Below are 21,421 nucleotides of genomic sequence, written 5' to 3'. Positions count from 1 at the left end.
GAGGAGATCAAGGTGAGCCATGTTAGCTGGAGGAACTACAGTAATTTGCAAGACAGGTTTCAATACTTGCTATCCACACAAAGCATATCCTGTGTCCTCCTAAGGGTTTTCCTTTGCAACCAGGAAAGCGGCTTTGGTTCTCTTTCCAAAGAGATATTTGGGGTCAGCATCAGCTACAGGTAAAGAAGAAGGATGTGTGGTTCCAAGCAATCCTCTGTTCTTTTCTAATATTATGTCCCAAGTTCCCTCACCCATCTATAAGGGCTGTCAGGGCCGATGTCAGTGGCAGACATCCTCTGATGCCTGAGGTTCAGCCGGGAGCAGCCTCCCCGACTCCTTCCTCGCTTGCAACAGTGCAAGTGACAGATCCTAAACAGTCTTGCGTGTACTTAGTGTGAATCCTGCACCACTCCCCATCTCACACCCCACTTCCCCATAGACAATAGACACATGGCCAGAAGAGGATTAAAATCGGCTTTATTGATGAATTGAAGAGCACAGCTGGGATCTGAGGCCCAAGCGAGGTTTCTTTCATCCTCTCTGAAGTGGTGACAGCTGAGGGCAGTGGGTGGGGCTCACCAAACTTACCCACCCTGCCTCAGACCGAGGCTGGAACGTGGAGAGCTGAGTCCTGGGTGGGCCCACCACGGGCAGGTCCTGCTGGGTCTGTTTACAGCATGGAGACTGGAAGCCCAAAAGCAGGTCCAAGAGAAAGAGAGAGAGAGAGAGAGAAGCAGGAGGACAAGTAAGCAGGGTCCTTTAGCACATTATCTCCACCCAGTAGGGAAAGGCGGCCCCAAGAGTCTCCAGTTCATCAACCACAACCATCCCGAGGTCACCCAGGTGGAAGCTTCTCCCCAGTCCTTTCCTTGCAAGCTGAAATGTAGTTAGGAGATCTTTACCCTAATCGGCTGAGCAAGGAGTGTATGAATAAGGAAAAGGGTTTCTCCTACGAGGTGAGGCTGGGTTCGGAGCCTGGGCTGCTCAGTGAACAAGTGGCCAAGGGCCATTGTGTGTGAGCCTCCCAGTGTGCGGCCACTAACACAAACAGGTGCTGGCTCGGGACTGACTCCTGATACCTCACACCTGAACACTGGCCACTGACTTCCTTTTCTTTCCTGTGCTCTGGAGCTCAGACCCCTGAGGACTGCTGAGGAAGAACTTGACAGACTTCGCCCACCCCCCAACCCCCGGATGGGTGAAATGGATGAAGGAGATCAAAAGGTACAGATTCCTAGTTTTAAGATGCATAAGTCCTGGGGATGTAATACACAGCTTGGTGACTCTGTTAATGATTCTGTATCGTATGTCTGCAAGTTACTAAGAGTCAGCAATCTTAAAAGTTCTCATCACAAGAAAAAAAAAATCTAACTACGTGAGGTGATGGACATTGACTAAACTTATTATGGTAATCATTTTGCAATATATACGTATATCAAATCATTATGTTGTATACCTAAAAATAATATACTGGTATATGTCAATTATATCTCGATAAAACTGAAAAAAAAAAAAAAAAAAAAAACTTGACCAGGCCACCGCAGCTAGGGTACAATTCAGCTGGACACCTATGCTGTTCCTGTAGTAAAGAGAGTCCCTTTTGTTCCATTCAGAGTAACTAACACCTTCTGATTTAACTGTCAGGTGTGGAGTTGTTAGCTTTGTGCCAAAGCAAAGAGGAGGTCCTTTTAGGCCATGCATGGAGGGGACGACAGGAGTAGAATAGCAAGATTCTTCCAGGGCCTGTGAACAGATAGAAGTTGAATGGCAAAGTTGCAGAGCTGAGTCTGAGGTAGCTCTCTTTGGCACAGGAAGTGAGAACATACTAACTGCTGCACTCTGAAATCCTTCCTCCTGCCTGTCATACAGAACACCCCTTTTCTGTTTTTTTTTCTGTGCTTTTCTATTTCTCTCTATGTTGATGCCACTAATTAAACTACAGCTGTCTTTTATATTTGGGTGCATTTCTAGTGCACTCAATAGTTTTCCTTTGAGCCTGGGTGACTTCTGCAAAGGAAGGGTTAATCCCATCCATTACCTGTGATTTTTTTTTTTTTTTCCCTTACTATCACCATTCAAGGGTGACCTCATTTCATGGTAGCAGATGGCACCTTTCTGTAGTTTCCAATGGGCTATTTATACAACTTTACTTTGAATAAAACTAAATGATTGCAGAAACATTTTTCCCCAGAGTATTTTTTATTAGGGATTCCTGCCACCATATTAACATATAAAACAATCTGGCTGTTGACACAGAAATGCAAATTTCACTATACAAAGATAAGGCTCCAATCACAGGTAACATGGCCCCCAACTCTCTAGTATTTCAATGAAATCAATTCATTTTGACTTCTTCCCAGAGTTGTCTTTTATAAATAGTAGACAAACCACAAAATATATTCCAGATACATAACATTTTACAATATGTTCCAAGCACGGACAGAAATACACGATACTTCACCTACGTTTTTTTCATGATCCAACTTGCATTAGCACTAAAGACAAGATTGTGTGTGTATATGTATTGGCCATATGTGTGTGTGTATAAAACCACAAATGTACACAAATGGTAGTTTTCATGGAAAATTGAAACCTTTGAGACTGTGGGTTTTATCCACTATGATATCTGAGAGGGAAAAGGAATAACATGTCACAAATTCCTCAACTGGGGAAAAATAAAAACAACTATGTATGAAGGGCATATCGGTTGTGTGTATACAAATACACACATATATACAGATTCATATATAAACACATATACCAATAATATGGAATATACATATACTCACACACTTGCTTTGAATTCTGTATCTTACTGTATTATATATTCTCCATCTTTGGAAGCAGTCTTTTCCTCATTTGATTCAGGCAACTGGTGACTGTCTTCTAAGAAAATTTAAGCAGATATTTCAAAAGACTCTGATTCTATCCCGACAAAATGGCATTTCGGGATCCAAGTTTTACTTTTGGTAGAAATTGCTTAAATTCTGCAGACCCTATCCTGTCAAGTCCTTCACTTAAAAACATTTCTATTCAACACTGAAGTTTTTGCCTAAGAGAAAAGAGATGTTAGCTAGAAATGTTAAAATTATATATTTATTATTCCTTACTATAGATCTGTTTGGCTGGACTATGTGTGATACTTATTCTGTCAGTATTTTTCAATGTTTTATGATGGCTAATATATTAATTCCCTAGTTTAAAAAATATTATTTAATATTAGTGTAAAAGGGCAAGGGCTAGATGATTTGTTATGGTTAGAACTTCAAAGAAAATGATTTGAAGCATGATTAGAAGAGGGAACTAATTTTGTGCAGACTACACTGGAGTACCCTTATGTAAGAAAGTATGACTTTAAGTCATAAACAAGGGGGGAAAAATCTTCAGCTTCAAAGGAGGCCATTTGCAAACTTTCCAAATAACCTATAGAAAATATATTTCTACCTTGGTATCAAATTTCAGGTATCAAATATTGTTTATTAAAAAGCAAAATCAATCACTCAATGCACATGAGAAAGAACACCCTATAAACTTAATAGCAAATTATACTATAGTTTGCTCAACTGAAGCCTTCATGAGCTGACTTTTAAAACTTATTTACAAAATTAAATGTCTAATAAAGCACTTAGAGCTCCATGAATGAGTAGGACTGGAATGGCCAATTTGGAGATTATGTTAATGATAGAGTTGGAGTTAGGGAGAGATTATAGGCAGCCCAATCCCTTTGAAAATATTCCATGCCTTCATTTACAATCTATGGAGAAATCCCTATGCTCTATGCCCTAAGCTCCATACTCTTTTCTTTCACAGTATTGGTAAGTACTGTGCATGGAAAGCATCAGAGCCTTTCTGTCATGGATTTAATGGTATGAAGGAAGGTACTAGAGCATTTGTCCCATCTGCTGTCTAGTTAGGGAGTCATTTCACTACTTCACCCAAGCTGAAATGGTATATTATCTAATGAGTTGAGTCCCCTCCACTTTCTTAATGAGAGCCCCAATTATGAATGAGTTAAAATCTTAAGGAAACCAGGAAAGGAAAAGAGTATAATGACCGCCACAAAGAAAGATCATAGGCATTTATCAAAAAGCCAAAATCCATTCTCTTCACACTCTTTCTCACACACACACACACACACACAAACTTCTTTTAAAGTTTCTTCCACAGAATCTCAATGAATGGCATGAGGGACCAAAAAATGTGCCTTCAAGTTTCTCCACTTTTATTTAGATCCACTTAAACATATTCATGTCAACTTGGACAGTGAGTATACTGTTCTTTACATCATCCAATACCTTGCATCACCATCACTTTCATAAAATAGATCATTTGTCTACCATCACTTGCCTACCAGCCTCACCAGAGCTCTTGTTTTGCAACTTACCAGTTGTCCAATTCCCATCTGCTTCCACTCTTGGGTTAATGTACAATAATATGCAATTAACTAGCATCTCCTTTAACTTTTTTCCTTTAAAGTTTCACTTTCTTTTAAAAACTTTCTATTTCCAGAGACAAAATATATGGACAGGATGCAAATAAAAGTAACAAGTCATCTTGTCCAAATACTTTGAAAAATGGACCCTGTGTCCACTTGATGCTCTCAATTTCTACTTCCTCCAGTTCCATCATCCGTTTCAGAAGTTTACTTTCTACAGTGTTTTTCTACCTATTTTCTATCTCATATGCAGGTAACAACAAATTATGTTCAGCCAAAAATATTTTTAAAAACAAACCAGTGCCAAAACAAACATTAAAAAATTCCTGACATACCCTTTGTGCGTTAGTCTTACAATCTGTACACTTAAATAACTCCAGGAGGCTTCTTTTTTTTTTTTTTGCTAAAAATTTACCAAAATATTTTGAACACATAAAAATATTTTTAAAAAAACAAAAACAAAAGCCCAGCATAAATTTAGTTGTATAGGCATTGGTTAGAGAACACTGTTTTCACTAAGGATTATATTCAAAAAAGTTTCTCTTGGGTTTTTACTAAAACTCTGATTCTGAACCTTATAGCTTATAATGGTGTTAACTATTAAAAAAGGAGGAAATCTAATTCAGCTCAATTTATTATAATAGATAAAGAGTATGTCTGTACTATAATAAAAAATAAACATATTTTTGGTTATTTAGAGGCCATCTTCCTGACCTGTAACTAAAATAACTGTATTTGATTTAAACTTATTTACTTGCAGTGAATTATGGAAAGCTAACTTAAAGGTCTGAATAATCAGTTATGAGTAAGGAACACCTGTTGATGGTCCTGTGACCATTCAGAACAAGGCCTTTGCTGAAAAAAAAAAAATCACTAGTATTGAATATAGCCCTTAGTCATATGAGATATGAGCTTTATGAGCAACCCAGCACGTAAAGAACGAGGTTGACTTTGCCAGCCACCCACTCCTTGAGAGGACAGTAGTATTCATAGTGAAACTGCTCAAACTCGGGCGTCTGGCGGATTTCACATAAGAAGGAGAGATCAATACCTGACTCCAAAAGGAGGAGGAGCAGGGGGAATACAAAAAGCAGCAGGCCCAGGCCCACCACAAGGAGCCGGGAAAAACTCTTGACCAGTGGGTTCACCCGAATATGGCCACTCAGAATGTCATAGCTCCATGACAAAGCTTGGTGAGCCTCCTTCAGCTCTTCTTCTTCGGCCATTAAAAAGGCATTTTCATCTGCTTCTAGTTCCTCAAACGAATCTGTGTCTTCTTTTTCCAACTCCAGCCTAGATGGACAGTCAAAGAGCATGTCAATCTCATCATCATCAACGGGGGTAGGGAGCAGGCTGGCACTTGGGTTGTATGCCAGTTCAGAGATGGTCAAGGGCTCTTCTTTTATTTTATCTTCCTCTTCACTTGAGGGCTCTTCATACTCATGGGATTCCTTTACTGGTGAGCTGGAGGTCAAGGGGGCAGAAATGTCATCTTCTTTGGGCAATGGAACACCTGTAAAGAGACATATTTTTCTTAATTTTAAATTTCAAGTTTTCTTCTTCCACAAAAATCTGTAAATGGACATAAACCAAAACTAACTAACGAATGGAAGTTAGGGAATCCATGAAATTGTTCTGTGGAATCCTGACTTTTAACAAAGTCATTTTTAGTAATAGATCCTATACCATAAGTTCTAAGGTCAACATGTTAAACCCAAGATAACCAAAATACCTCAAATGGTTGGCAGTATTTACAATATTCACATGTGCAATTATGGTCTGAAAACCCCCAACTTTGGTCATGTTTACAAGAACAAAATGACAAGAAATCACTATTATAATTTTGAGTAATGTCTTTTGGAAGTCAACACTGTCATCCAATAAAGTACTGTAGTAAAATTAGAGAGTCTACTATCTAATGGGATATTTTATTATGTCATGTATTTTTTCTAGTCTTCATTCTAGGCACAGTTTTGTGGTTTCTTGTTTCATATAACTGCAGTCATATCTGTATGAACAAATTTACATCTTGTTCCTTTAACATTTTAACTTAGACATTTTCTCTGTTGACATAAAACTCCCACTGGCATTTATAATGGTTGCCAAATTTTCTACTTAGTTAATACAATAATAGTTGCCTATTGGCAAACATTTAGATTGCTTTACAGTTGTGAAAAAAGAATGTTATGAGACATCTTTACATATACAGCCTTTATCACCTCTTGTTTCAGCTCATTTGATAGATGTCTGAAAGAAAAATTGCTTGGTCAAAAGGTATGAACATTATTTCTTAACCTTTATTGGGGGAGAGGTATTTCTCAACCCTTCATTTTATAGATGGGAAACCCTTCAAATATCAGGCCTAAGGCCAGTTCTCCTAATTTTGAGTCTTGGGTTCTTAGTGGGAAAGGTAGAATCAAAGAAATGTTCCCCAGGAGGGATCTACAGTATAATACCAAATTGGTAGCAAAGTACATTAGGTAACTGTAACCCTGCTTTTAATGAATGCATTTCAGTATTTCCCTCTCTTCAAGATGTACAGGAAGTGATGTCACCAAGATGCCAACATCGGTTGTTCTGACTTCTCTCCCCCTCACAGGAAGAACAACTAACAACCATTCATGGAGAAGACACCACTGAGAAAATCCTAATACATGCAAGTGAGGCTGAAGTACCCTCCTGTACCACAGAGACCAAGACAGACTGCATTGGGAGGGTAAGAGGAATGGCTATGCTGATCACATTGAGAGATCTCCTCAGAGCCTCCAGTTCCTTCAGTGGGAAAAGAGAGCCAGGGATGACATCCAGCTCCCCGCCTAGCATTGTGGGTCACTTTATGGGAGCCCTTACTCTGTATTTCACCCCCCAGTATCACAGGGGAATCTGTGGGGCTCAACCACTGGGAATTCATGATGGAGAAGGCGGGGGGGCTTCCAACAGTCAGCACTCAGATCTTGGCAGACTGAGTTCCTACCTGCAGAGCCAAGTACTAGTCCCAACCAGTGGCTGTGCTCATATGCAGAACCTAGTTGGTGGTGCATCTAACCAGGGAAAGGACTGCCAGATTCAGATCCTCAGAGGAGGAGTTTTGACAGCCCTGGAGCCTGGTCTACTCACACCCAGGCAGAGGAACTGAGTCATAACCCCACCCACTGTGGATCCTAGATCCCTGTCCCTTCCAACCAGAAAGCCTGTTTGGGAAAATTTGGGAGTTACCTGAAGTGGGCTCTCTCAGTCCTACCCAGGCAGGAGGGCTGAGTCATAGCTCCATCTGACAGGAAGGGCTGGTAAGAACACCTGGAAGCTGCATTATCCAGCCACACTGGAGCTGAGAGGTGGGCAGGCAGAGCTGATTGCTTTTAGAGCAAAGCAAGTGGTCCAGTTTGGCCATAGAACTTGAGGCCTGGATCAGACTGATTGAAGACCACAAACAGAGTGGCCTAGGAGCTGCTTCTCCCACTGTGCCTAAATTAGTTTATGTAGGGAAACTAAGTCATAGCCCGACTCATTGCTGAATACAGCCTTCAGTTTATCTGACCAGGGAACCTTACCAGAGCACACAGAAAGCTGTGTAGCCCATCCAACAGCCCTGCTTAACAGTGGCATTTGAACCAAAAGTATAGCCCATGGCTTTCCCTGTCTGCAGAGCAAAACTGGTAGTCTCACCTGACCAGGATATCCAATAAACAAACACTCTTGCCTGACTTGGGTCTCCAAACAATGAGCCATGCAGGCCCTGGGTCCCATCCTGCTGCCCTACCAGGGTAGGGAAGTTAATTCATAGCCCCATTTACTGCTGAGTATAGTTCCTATTCCCGACCATCTAGTAAGCCTGACCAGAAAATCCAGACAAAAGAGCCTATACTATAGCCTCAGTTGGGCATGGAATGAAGCCCTCAGTCCTATCCAGCTGTTCTCAGACAGACAGTGGCACACACCCCCATCCACAATCTCAGAGCTTAAACAGTTGCCTTGCCCCAAAATAGACTCTAATAGCAGGTCTCACCTGCCCAAGGATGCTAACAGCAGACACCAGAAACCCAAACTGAGCTGGCTGATGAATCCAAAGCAAATCTGCAAAGTCTGGAAGAGGAGACCACTTACTCAAATGCACAAATATCAGCATAAGGAATCATGGACCATGAAAAATCGGGTAAATGTGACAACACTAAAGGAAACTAAAAAAGCACTAATAACCCTAAAGAAATGGAGATCTATGAACTGTCAAAGAATTCAGAATAATCCTCTTAAAGAAGTTTAGTGAACTACAAGAACACGTGACAACTAAACAAAATTAGGAAAGTAATGAATGAGCAAAATGAGAAGCTCAACAAAGAAATAGAAACCATTTTTAAAAACCAAACAGAAATCCTAAAGCTGAAAAATATAATAACTGAAATGAAGAAATCAATAGAGATCTTCAAAAGAAGACTCAACCAGGCAGAAGAAAGAATCAGTGACCTGGAAGATAGGATATTTGAAATTATCCAGTCAGAGAAGCAAAAAGAAAAAAGAATGAAAAAAAGTGAAGCCAGCCCCAGCCCATAGGACTTAACAGGACACAATGAAAAGAAACAATATTCGTATTAAAGGAATTCCAAAAAGAGAAGAGAAAAAGGACAGAAAATATATTAAAGACAGTAATGGCTGAAAACTTCTCAAACCTGGGAAGAGAAATAGACATCAAGATCCAAGAGGCCCAAAGGATCCCAAATAGGTTGAACTCAAAAAGGGCTCTAATGAGACATAAATATAAATTGTCAAGAGTCAAAGACAAAAGAATTTTAAAACCAGCAAGAGAAAAGAGATAAGTTAATGTAAGGGCACCCCCATAAGACTACTGGCAGATTTCTCAACAGAAACTTTTCAGGCCAGAAGCTAATGGCATGACATATTCAAAATATTGAAAGAAAGAAACTGTCAACCAAGAATACTATACCTGGTGAAGCTGTCCTTCAGAAATGGAGGGATAAAGACTTTCCCAAACAAACAAAAACTGAAGAAATTCATCACCATTAGACCTACCTTACAAGAAATGCTAAAGGGAGTCTGTTAAGTGGAAAGGACACTAATTAACATCATAAAAAGTAAGAAGGCAGTGCAAAACTCACTGGTAATATAGTCAAAGTTAGATTCTGTACGGTAATGCTGGTGCACAATTCACTTACTTACAAATCTAGTTTACACGTTAAAAAACAAATGTAAAAATAACCATACTTACAATAATCTGTTATTATACAATAACAAAAGCAAATTGTAATATCAATAACTTGAAATGTGAGGGGGAGGAGAAGTAAAAGTGTAAAGCTTAGGGATTGTATTGAAGTTAAGCTGTTATTAGCTTAAACTGGAGTGTTACAATTTTAAGATATTTTTATGTAAGCTTCATGGTAACCACGAGGGAAAAACCTGTAGTAATTACAAAAGGAACATGATAAAGAAGTCAAAGCATACTGATACCACAAAACATCAAATAAGAAACAGATAGCAGGGTAAGAAACAAGGAACAATAGATCTACAAAACAGCCAGACAGTAAGTAACAAAATGGCAATTGTAAGCCCTTTTTTTAAATCAGTAATTTAAACATAAATGGATTACATTCTCCAATCAAAAGACATAGAATGGCTGAATAAATTAAAAAACAAGATCCAATGATATGCTGCCTACAAGAAACTCACTTTAGACATAAAGACACACATAGACTGAGAGTGAAGGGATGGAAAAAGATATTTCAAGCAAATGGCAACAAAAACAACAACAAAAAAGCAGAGGTAGCAATACTTACATCAGACAAAATAGAGAATGGACTTGAGGATACAGGGAGGGGGAAGGGTAAGCTGGGACAAAGTGAGAGAGTGGCATGCACATATATACACTACCAAACGTAAAATAGATAGCTGGTGGGAAGCAGCTACATAGCACAGGGAGATCAGCTCGGTGCTTTGTGACCACCTAGAGGGGTGGGATAGGGAGGGTGTGAGGGAGGGAGATGCAAGAGGGAAGAGATATGGGGACATATGTATATGTATAACTGATTCACTTTGTTATAAAGCAGAAACTAACACACCATTGTAAAGCAATTATACTCCACTAAAGATGTTAAAAAAAAAGACTGTAAACTAAAAATGGCAAAAATATACAAAGAAGGTAATGATAAAGGAGTCAATACATCAAAAAGATATAACAATTGTAAATATTTATGTGCCCAACATTGGTGCACCCAAATACATAAATCAAAATTTAACACAGCTAAAAAAAAAAAAAAAAAATACAGCTAAAAGGAGACATAAACAGCAATACAATAACAGTGGGGACTTTAATACTTCACTCACAACAATGAACAGATCATCCAGACAGAGAATCAATAAGGAAACAGCAGATTTGAGCAACACTGTAGACCAAATGGACCTAACAGACATATAGAGAACATTCTATCATCTATCTATCTGACAACAGCAAAATACACATTTTTCTCAAGTGCACATGGAACATTTTCTAGGAAAGACCATATGTTAGGCCATAAAATAAATCTTAGCAAATTCAAGAAGATTGAAATCATACCGAGTACCTTCTCTGACCACAATGGTGTGAAACTAGAAATCAATAAGAGAAAAACTGGAAAGTTCATGAATAATGGAAATTAAACAATCATCTCCTGAACAACCAATGGATTAAAGAAGAAATTAACAAGGAAATAAAGTACCTTGAGAGAAACAAAAGTGGAGATACAACATACCAAAACTTATGGGATGCAGCAAAAGCAGTTCTAAGAGGGAACTTCATAGCAATAAATGCCTACATTAAGAAGCAAGAAAGATAAAAAACCCTAACTCTATGCCTTAAGGAACTAGAAAATGGTGGTCAAACTGAGCCCAAAGTTAGCAGAAGAAAGGAGAAACTAAAGAAAGATTAGAGCAGAAATAAAATAGAGAACAGGAAAATAGGAAAGATTAACCAAACTAAGAGTTGGTTCTTTGAAAAGATAAACAGAATTGACAAACTTTTAGCTAGACTAACCAAGGAAAAAAGAGAGGACCCAAATTAACAAAATTATAAATGAAAAAGGAAACATTACAACTGACACCACAGAAATACAAAGGATCATAAAAGGCTACTATGAACAAATATACACCAACAAACTGGACAACCTAGAGAAAATGGAAAAATTCTCAGAAACATACAAACTACCAAGACTGAAACAAGAAGAAATAGAAAGTGTGAATCAACTAATTACTAGTAAGGAGATTGAATTGGTAATCAAAATCTCCCAGTGAAGGAAAGCCAAGGACCAGATGGCTTCACTGGTGAATTTTAAAGAATTAACACCAATCCTTCTCAACTCTTCCAAAAATATCAAAGTGGAGGGAACACTCCAGTCTTATTTTGGGAGGCCAGCATTACCCTGATACCAAAGCCAGAAAGGACACTATTAGAAAACTACAGACCAACATGCCTGATGAATGTAGATGCAGAAATTCTTAATACTAGAAAACTGAATCCAGCAGCACATTAAAAGAATCATTTACTGTGATCAAGTGGGATTTAGAGCTGGCATGCAAGGATGGTTCAACATGCACAAATTAATGTGATATATCAAATTAACAGAATGAAAGAAAAAAAATCATCTGATCATCTTAATAGATGCAGAAAAAGCTTTTGACAAAATTCAACATCCATTTGATAAAAACTCAACAAATTAGCTATAGAAGGAATGCACCTCAACATAATAAAGGCCATATATGATAAGCCCATGGCTCACATCATACTCAATGGTGAAAGATTGAAAGCTTTTCCTCTAAGATTAGGGACAAGACAAGGGTGCTCACTCTCACCACTCCTATTCAACATAGTACTGGAAGTCCTGGCCAGAGCAATCAGGCAAGAAAGATAAATAAAAGGCATCCAAATTGGAAAGGAAGAAGTAAAATTATCTCTATTTGCAGGTGACATATTTTTATACATGGAAAATCCTAAAGACTCCACCAAAAGACTATTGGAGCTAATTGCCAAATTCAGTGAAGTTGCAGGATACAAATTTAACATAGAAAAATCAGTAGTGTTTCTATACAGTAGCAATAAATTATCTGAAAAAAAAGATCTCTTTTACAACAGCATCAAAAACAATAAAATATTTAGGGATAAACTTAGCCAAGGAGGTGAAAGATCTCTACTCTGAAAATTACAAGACACTGGTGAAAGAAATTGAAGAAGACACAAATGAATGGAAAGGTATCCCATGTTCATGATTAGAAGAATTAATATTGTTAAAATGTCAATACTACCAAAAGCGATTTATAGATTCAATGCAATCCCTATCAAGATTCCAATGAAATTTTTTACAGAAGTAGAAAATAAATCCTAAAATTTATATGGAACCACAAAAGACCCTAAATAGCCAAATCAATTCTGAGAAAGAAGAACAAAGCAGGAGGATATTCACATGTGAAAGAATGAAACTAGACCCCAAACTTCCACTACTCACAAAAATTAACTTGCAGTGGATTAAAGACTTAAATGTAAAACCTGAAACCATGAAACTCCTAGAAGAAAACATAGGAAAAAAAGCTCCTTGACATAGGTCTTGGCAATGATTTTCTGGATATGATCCCTAAAGCACAAGCAACCAAATCAAAAACAAGTGGGACTACATTAAACTAAAAAGCTCCTGCAAGCAAAAGAAGCAAACAACAAAGTGAAAACCTATGGAATCGGAAAAAAATTTCCAAGCCATATCTGAGTAGGGGTTAATATCCAAAATATATAAAGAACTCATACAACTCAATAGCAAAATAAAAACTCCAAATAATTCAATTTTAAAATGGGAAAAAGGCCTGAATAGACATTTTTCTAAACAGGATAAATGAAAGGCCAACAGGTACACGAAACTAGGCTAAACATCACTAGTCATTAGAGAAATGCAAATCAAAACCACAATGACATATCATTTCATGCCTTTTAGAATGGTCATCATCAAAAAGACAAAACAAATAAATAAACAAAAAGCGACAGCTACATGTAAAAGAATGAAATTAGAACACTCCCTAACACCATATACAAAAATAAACTCAAAATGGATTAAAGACCTAAATGTAAGCCCAGACACTATCAGACTCTTAGAGGAAAACATAGGCAGAACACTCTATGACATAAATCACAGCAAGATCCTATTTGACCCACCTCCTAGAGTAATGGAAATAAAAACAAAAATAAACAAATGGGACCTAATGAAACTTAAAAGCTTTTGCACAGCAAAGGAAACCATAAACAAGACAAAAAGAGAACCCTCAGAATGGAAGAAAATATATGCAAATGAAGCAACTGACAAAGGATTAATCTCCAAAATTTACCAGCAGCTTATGCAGCTCAATATGAAAAAAACAAACAACCCAATCCAAAAATGGGCAGAAGACCTAAATAGACATTTCTCCAAAGAAGATATACAGATTGCCAACAAACACATGAAAGAATGCTCAACATCATTAATCATTAGAGAAATACAAATCAAAACTACAGTGAGATATCATCTCACACCGGTCAGAATGGCCATCATCAAAAAATCTACAAACAATAAATGCTGGAGAGGGTGTGGAGAAAAGGGAACCCTCTTGCACTGTTTGTGGGAATGTAGATTGATACAACCACTATGGAGAACAGTATGGAGGTTCCTTAAAAACCTAAAAATAGAACTACTATGTGACCCAACCATCCCACTACTGGGCATATACCCTGAGAGAACCATAATTCAAAAAGAGTCATGTACCGCAGTGTTCATTGCATCTCTATTTACAATAGCCAGGACATGGAAGCAACCTAAGTGTCCATCGACAGATGAATGGATAAAGAAGATGTGGCACATATATACAATGGAATATCACTCAGCCATAAAAAGAAACAAAATTGAGTTATTTGTAGTGAGGTGGATGGACCTAGAGTCTGTCATACAGAGTGAAGTAAGTCATAAAGAGAAAAACAAATACCGTATGCTAACACATATATATGGAATCTAAAAAAAAAAAAAATGTCATGAAGAACCTAGGGGCAAGACGGGAATAAAGACACAGACCTACTAGAGAATGGACTTGAGGATACGGGGAGGGGGAAGGGTAAGCTGGGACAAAGTGAGAGAGTGGCATGGACATATATACACTACCAAACGTAAAATAGCTAGCTAGTGGGAAGCAGCCGCATAGCACAGGGAGGTCAGCTCGGTGCTTTGTGACCACCTAGAGGGGTGGGATAGGAGGGTGGGAGGGAGAGAGATGCAAGAGGGAAGAGATGTGGGGACATATGTATATGTGTAACTGATTCACTTTGTTATAAAGCAGAAACTAACATACCATTGTAAAGCAATTATACTCCAATAAAGATGTTAAAAAAAAAAGAGATAATTGCTGGTAAGGATGTGGAGAAAAGGGAACCCTGGTGCACTGTTGGCAGGATTATAAACTGGTACAGGCACTATAGAAAACAGTATGGAGGTTCCTCAAAAAGTTAAAAGTGCAAAAGTTAAAAATTTTGCACTACCATATGATCCAGAAGTTCCCCTTCTGAGAATATATCGAAAGGAAACAAAAACATTAACTTGAAACGATATCTGCACCCCCGTGTTCATAGCAGCATTATTTACAATAGTCAAGACATGGAAATAGCCTCAGTGTCCATTCATCTGTGAATATATATACATACACAAAGAACTTGTGATACACACACACACAACAGAATATTATTCAGCCACCAAAAAATGAGAAAATCCCGCCATTTGCGACAACATGGATGGACGTGGAAGGCATTATGCTAAATGATATGTCAGGCAGAGAACGATGAACACTGTATGATCTCACTTATATGTGGAATCTAATTCTTTTTAAAAACTCATAAAAAAAGGAATCAGATTTGTGGTTACCAGAGACAGGGAGTGGCAAGAGGGAGAAATAGAGGAAGAGAGTTAAAAGGTACAAACTTCTTCCAGTTATAAATAGGTATGAGGAATATAATGTACAACATGATAACTATAGGTAATACTGCTCTATGATATATATGAAAGTTGTTAAGAGAGTAGATCCCAAGAGTCCTTATCACAAGGAAAAATTTTTTTCTTTTTGTTACATTTATATGAGATAATGGATGCTAACTGAAGGTAGTGCAGTAATCATTTCACAACACTTGTAAGTCAAGCCGTTATGCTGTATACCTTAAACTTATACAGTGATGTATGTCTATTATATCTCAATAAAACTGGGGAAAAATGATGTGCAGGACTGAATTACTGGTATTATCTTTTAAATATCAACAGATATTTCCTAATAGTTCTGGTATGACAGTCCTGAGCAGCCTAAATGAAAGATACCATAAAACATGCAAGCAAAATACAAAGGGCCAACAAGCACATGAAAAGAAGCTCCACATCATTAGTTGTTACCACAATAAGATAGCACTTCACACCCACTAGAATGGCTATAATTTTTTTAATAGATCTTTATTGGAGTATAATTGCTTCACAATATGGTGTTAGTTTCTGTTACACAACAAAGCACATCAGCCATATGCATACACATGTCCCCACATCCCCTCCCTCGAGCCTCACTCCCATCCTCCCTATCCCACCCCTCTAGGTCATCGCAAAGCACAGAGCTGATCTCCCTGTGCTATGCTGCTGCTTCCCACCAGCCAACTATTTCACATTCGGTAGTGTATATGTGTCAGTGCTACTCTCACTCTGCCCCAGCTTCGCCCTCCCACCCCGTGTCCTCAAGTCCATTCTCTATGTCTACCTCTTTATTCCTGCCCTGCAACTAGGTTCATCAGTACCATGGTTTTGTTTTTGTTTTTAAGATTCCATAAGGAGGCAAGAACGTACAATGGAGAAACGACAGCCTCTTCAATAAGTGGTGCTGGGAAAACTGGACAGCTACATGTAAAAGAATGAAATTAGAACACTTTCTAACACCATACACAAAAATAAACTCCAAATGTATTAAAGACCTAAAGGTAAGACCAGACACTATAAAACTCTTATAGGAAAACACTTTCTGACATAAACCACAGCTATAATTTTTTAAAACCTGAAAATAACAAGTGTTGGTTAAGGGTGAGGAGAAATTGGAACCCTTGAACATTTCTGATGGGATTTTAAAATGGCTCAGCTGCTATAGAAAACAGTTTGGCAGTTCCTCAAGTCAAACAGAATTACCATATGATCCAGCACTTCTACTCCAAGGTATATACTCCAAAGAATTAAAAACAAGTACTCAAACAAATACTTGTACAAAAATGTTCAAAGCAGCAGTAATCCAATAGTAAAAAGTTGGAAACAACCCAAACGTCCATAAACGGATGAATAGATAAAATGTGGTTTATCCATATAATAATATTATTCAATCATTATAGACATGATACAACATGGATGAATGTCAAAAACATGCTGAGTGAAAGTAGACAGACACAGAAGCTTACATAACATATGATTCCATTTATCTCCATATGAAATATCCAGAACAGGTAAATTCATAGAGACAGGAAGCATACTGGTGGTTGCCAGGGGCTGAGGGAGGAAATGAATGGGGAGTGTCTGCTTAACGGGTACCAGGTTTCCTTTTAGGGTGATGAAAATGTTTTGGAACTAGAGAGAGGTGTTAGTTGCAAGGCTGTGAATGTACTAAATGGTACTATATTTTTCATGTTAAAATGGTTGATTTTATGTTATGAACTTCACTTCAATAAAAATTTTAAAAAAATAAATGCAAGCTGTAATTTTTCTACCATCATATAATACTCCATGAAACCTGAAGGGAGAAAGTGTTCACAGTGTAAGGAAAGATGACAAGAGTTATGACTTTCTGGAATACTACATCTTTACATATCTGGTATTCCATATCCCCAGAAGAAAGGTCATTTTACTCTCCTCTTTGGGAAAGCAGTGAAAGCAATATATTGTATATGAGTGGCATAACTGCTCTAGAAAGACCACTCCCAGCCCCTTTGGCTATTTTCACCGTCCTGTGGTCACAAAGATCTTCCATGCTCTGTGTTCTTACCTAACAGCATTTTCTCATGTAAATGGCCTTTCCTCCTTAAGTCTCCTTTTCCTAATACGCAACCTATTCTCCCTCTGCCTTCTGTTTTCCATATCCTTCTCCTATAACAAGAGGTAAAGGGAAACCTCAGGTTTCCCGACTGCAGTATTTTGTTGATGGCAACTCCATTCTTCCAGTTGCTCAGACCAAAAACCTTGACTTTCCTCTGTTCACTCTCACAATGGACCCATCAGCAACTTCTATGTCTCTACCTTCAAAACACACCCAGAATCAGACCACTTCCTACTGTGTCCACCGCTACCAACCTGGTCTAAGCCTCCATCTTTCTCACTTACATTACTGCAGCAGCATCTCATCTGGTCCCCCTGCTTTAGCCCTTGCCTATGTAAGGGTCATTGTCAACAGGGCAGCTGGAGTCATCGTTTGAAAACATAACATGGGTCATGCCACTCATCTGCTCAATGTCCTCTAGTGGTTTTTCATCTTCCTCAGAGTATAAACCAAGTCCTTGCAGGGATGTCTAGGGCTCTACTCAGAGCCCTCCCCTCCTCTCCTAACCTCTCTGACCTTGTTCTGCTAGGACCCTCCCCCTTGTTCATGCCACTCCAGCCACAGAAGCCTAGCTGTCCCTCAAACAAACATGCCAGTTAAGCTCTCTCTTGCTGTTCTCTCTGCTTGGAGCACTCTGCCTTCAGACGGGTTCACACTCTGTCCCTCTTTGCAGGTTGTTAAACAAATGTCACCTTCTCAGTTACATTATGTAAAATTTCAGCCCATCTCCCCAGCACTCCCTATCCCCCTTCCCAAATTTATTTTTCTTCTGAGAAATCCAGGATCTAAGAAGGAAAAATAGAGCACTAGCAAGGTGAAATAGTGGCTTCTGGGAGAGACATAATCATGGTCATTAATCCAGGGTCACAAAAGCGAGTGCCTCTACAGGCCAGGCAGGTGCCTGATGTGAATGAGTGCAGGGTAGGTATGGGACAGTAGGGAGTGGTGGTGACTGTGGAAAATTGACCATTTTGAGCTCCATCTGAAAGCTTTAAAATTAAAATTAAAAAAAAAAATCTGTGCAGTCCATACAAAAAGAGCCTGTGGGTATTTTTAGGCCTATAGGCTGCTAGTCTACAAATGCTGCTAGATAAATGCTGTGATAAAATCAGCTAGACTACTGATGTTTCAAAGTCACCCAAGTATTCCAGTACTTTGATCTCAACAACAGAAGTATTCTCTTATGTTTCTGGAAAGGAGGAGTTAGGCAGGGAAATAAATGCTTTCTTCCCTGTCATAGTTTTTATAACCACTAGCATTAGATGTGCGGGAGTTTCATAATACTTTTCCCATTATCTCTAGGCTCAAATTTTTAGTGGGATAGAGTGGAAAGTAGACCAGACAAAGGTTGGACAACCCAGTTCTGCCACTTACTTATGAGACTTTAGTTCTTAAGTAACTTCCATCGACCAATTTATGAATAAAGAAGATGCGGTACGTATATACAATGGAATATTACTCAGCCATATAAAAGAATATTACTCAGCCATAATGCCATTTGTAGCAACATGGATGGACCTAGAGATTATCTTACTAAGTGAGGTAAGGCAGACAGAGAAAGACAAATATCATATGATATGGCTTATATGTGGAATCTAAAAAAAAAATGATACAAATGAACTTATTTACAAAAGAGAAACAGACTCACAGACTTCAAAAATAAACTTATGGTTACCAGAGGGGGAAGGTGGGGGGGAGGGATAAATTAGGAGTTTGGGATTAGCAGATACAAACTACTATACATAAAAGATAAACAACAAGGACCTACTGTACAGCACAGGAAACTCTACTTAATATTCTATAATAACCTATAAGGGAAAAGAGTCTGAAAAAGAATAGATATATGTATAACCGAATCACTTTGCTATACACCTGAAACTAACACAACATGTAAATCAACTATACCCTGATATAAAATAAAAATTAAGAAAATATTCTTGGAGCTCAGCTTGCTTAACAACAACACAGGAGTTAACACCTACCTCATAAGGCCGGGGTGAGGGTTAAACAAAATTATGGATGCATAAGTGCTGCCTGTATCAAAAAAAGCTATAGGAATTATATGTTACTATCTTACCAAAGAAAATTAGGCTACATTGGCCTATTTCTAAGCAATATGTACATACAATCTATTGACAAGCAATATCATTTTATCAACACAGATTAGTTTTCTAACAAGTCCACTATTACAGAGTACAAGGGAAATTATATTATAGTTGGTTACCCATATTTTCTTAATTTTCTTTATGGGATAGATGCTTAAAGTTTCCTACATGCCTTTTCTGATGAACTGGACAGGAATGTCCAAAGAGACCAGAAATGTTAAATTAGTGAGACAATCTACACTGTTTCATTGAATTTATTTTACTTCATCAGTACATGTGAAGCCTCCTAAATGTATTCACAAAGCTCAATGACTAAAAACGTTTTTTAGAAGTGATATGACAATGCTTAAGGAAAAGGAAATGGCTTTCAAATTTCTATAATTATGCAGCCCAATTAAAATTATATAATAGCTGAAAGTTTCTGACACATAGGAAACAATAATGTTAACTTATATTTTAGTAAATATAACTATTTTTATACCATTATTATCATTATTCAACTTGAAGAAATACTTCATGAAGTAAAATAGCGAGAATCAAAAGATGCTGAAGGAAAAGACTGGCCACTGATGATAGACAGGCTATGTGCCTGCTGTGTACAGTCAAGCAGCTTGTGCACTGCTCATTCCAGGCTTTGGCAAATGGCATCACTGGTCATCACCATTCAGGTTCCCTCTGTGGCACCCCAAGTCACTCTGTGCTGGTACCCAACTATGGAATGCCCCCTAAACTTGCAGAGCAGGGACACAAAGAAAGCGGTACCACCACCTGGCAGGGAGGAGGGTATTTTAGAAAATTGTAGAGGCTTTTTTGGCGGTCACAATGATTGGCAAGGTCAGCATCATTTAGTGGGTGGGCGTCAAGGATGCCAGACATCAAAAAAATGCATAGGATGGTCCCACAAAATAAAGAATTATTTTGCATCCCACATAACTTTTAGATGTCCTATTAAATATTATCCATGTTGGTGAGAAGCCTATTTAGAATGATTTGAATCTAGAATCTACCTGTGTTTTACATTTAAACCTAAAGCATTTAGATATGATTTTAACATATTTTGAATTTTTCAGGCATACAACTACTGGCTAAATTGAAGGAAGTATCCTGCCAAGAGCTGTTTACCTGTTCAGAACATCACATCACTGCTGTCCAAAGTGTCTAAGGTGTCCAAGATGCCTACATAGTAGCACACGTTCTTGCATCTGTTGAGTGGTGCCCATGTCCCCCCATTACATTCACAGAGAAGCCAGCATCCCATGCCTTCATTCTGCCTCCTGGTGAATCATGCTTAAGAAAAACCTTTGGAAAGACTTAACTATTTTATAATGAATTACTTCTAAGTTCTCCTGTCATTACACTTAGAGCATTATTTTGACTTTTAAAGTTATGTGTAAGTAGACTGTGTTTTCTCTGAGTTGCATTTCAGGATGGTAGAGAGAACATTAAGATCTTTGTTACTGAATCTGAAGGGCACACTGAATCTGAAAGGATTGACAACCACTGCTCAAGAACACACGAAATTGTCAGGTCTCTATGGAGGTCACGTATTTGTTGCCTATTAACCAGAACCGTCCTTGCTGAGGTGGGCTAACTTCTGATTGATCTACTTATGTTGATTGGTGTAGCCATCCTGTCTCTGGGAGGTGTGCTCTACTCTTGAATTGAGGATAGGGACAAGAAGAGTGAAGGAAGAGTGGGAGAGAAGGAAGAGGTCATCACTCCACTTCTAGGAAATATGATGGCGTGGAAAGAACAGTGGCCTGGAATTCTGGGGACCTAGATTCAGTTCCACAGA

At 38.3% G+C, this 21,421-nt stretch overlaps 1 protein-coding gene across 4 annotated transcripts in view; it reads right to left on the bottom strand.

Annotated features, from left to right (window-relative positions):
• Positions 1-460: 460 nt before the first annotated feature.
• FRMD3 (FERM domain containing 3) overlaps positions 461-21,421 on the bottom strand; it is a 311,279-nt gene continuing 290,318 nt past the window's right edge. For 3 of the 4 annotated variants that reach the window (XM_036856635.1, XM_036856637.1, XM_036856638.1), the window contains one exon: positions 4,202-5,948. In XM_036856635.1, the coding sequence (XP_036712530.1) occupies positions 5,350-5,948 (599 nt within the window). In that variant the 3' untranslated portion in view covers positions 4,202-5,349. Of the gene's footprint in view, positions 685-4,201; positions 5,949-21,421 lie in introns of those variants that run through there. The other variant, XM_036856636.1, reaches the window with a different exon arrangement.

The sequence above is a fragment of the Balaenoptera musculus genome, chromosome 6, assembly GCF_009873245.2.
Source record: "Balaenoptera musculus isolate JJ_BM4_2016_0621 chromosome 6, mBalMus1.pri.v3, whole genome shotgun sequence".
Lineage (NCBI taxonomy): Eukaryota > Metazoa > Chordata > Mammalia > Artiodactyla > Balaenopteridae > Balaenoptera > Balaenoptera musculus.
Note: the sequence above shows the minus strand (reverse complement) of the source record. Positions and strands in the feature narration are given on the sequence as shown.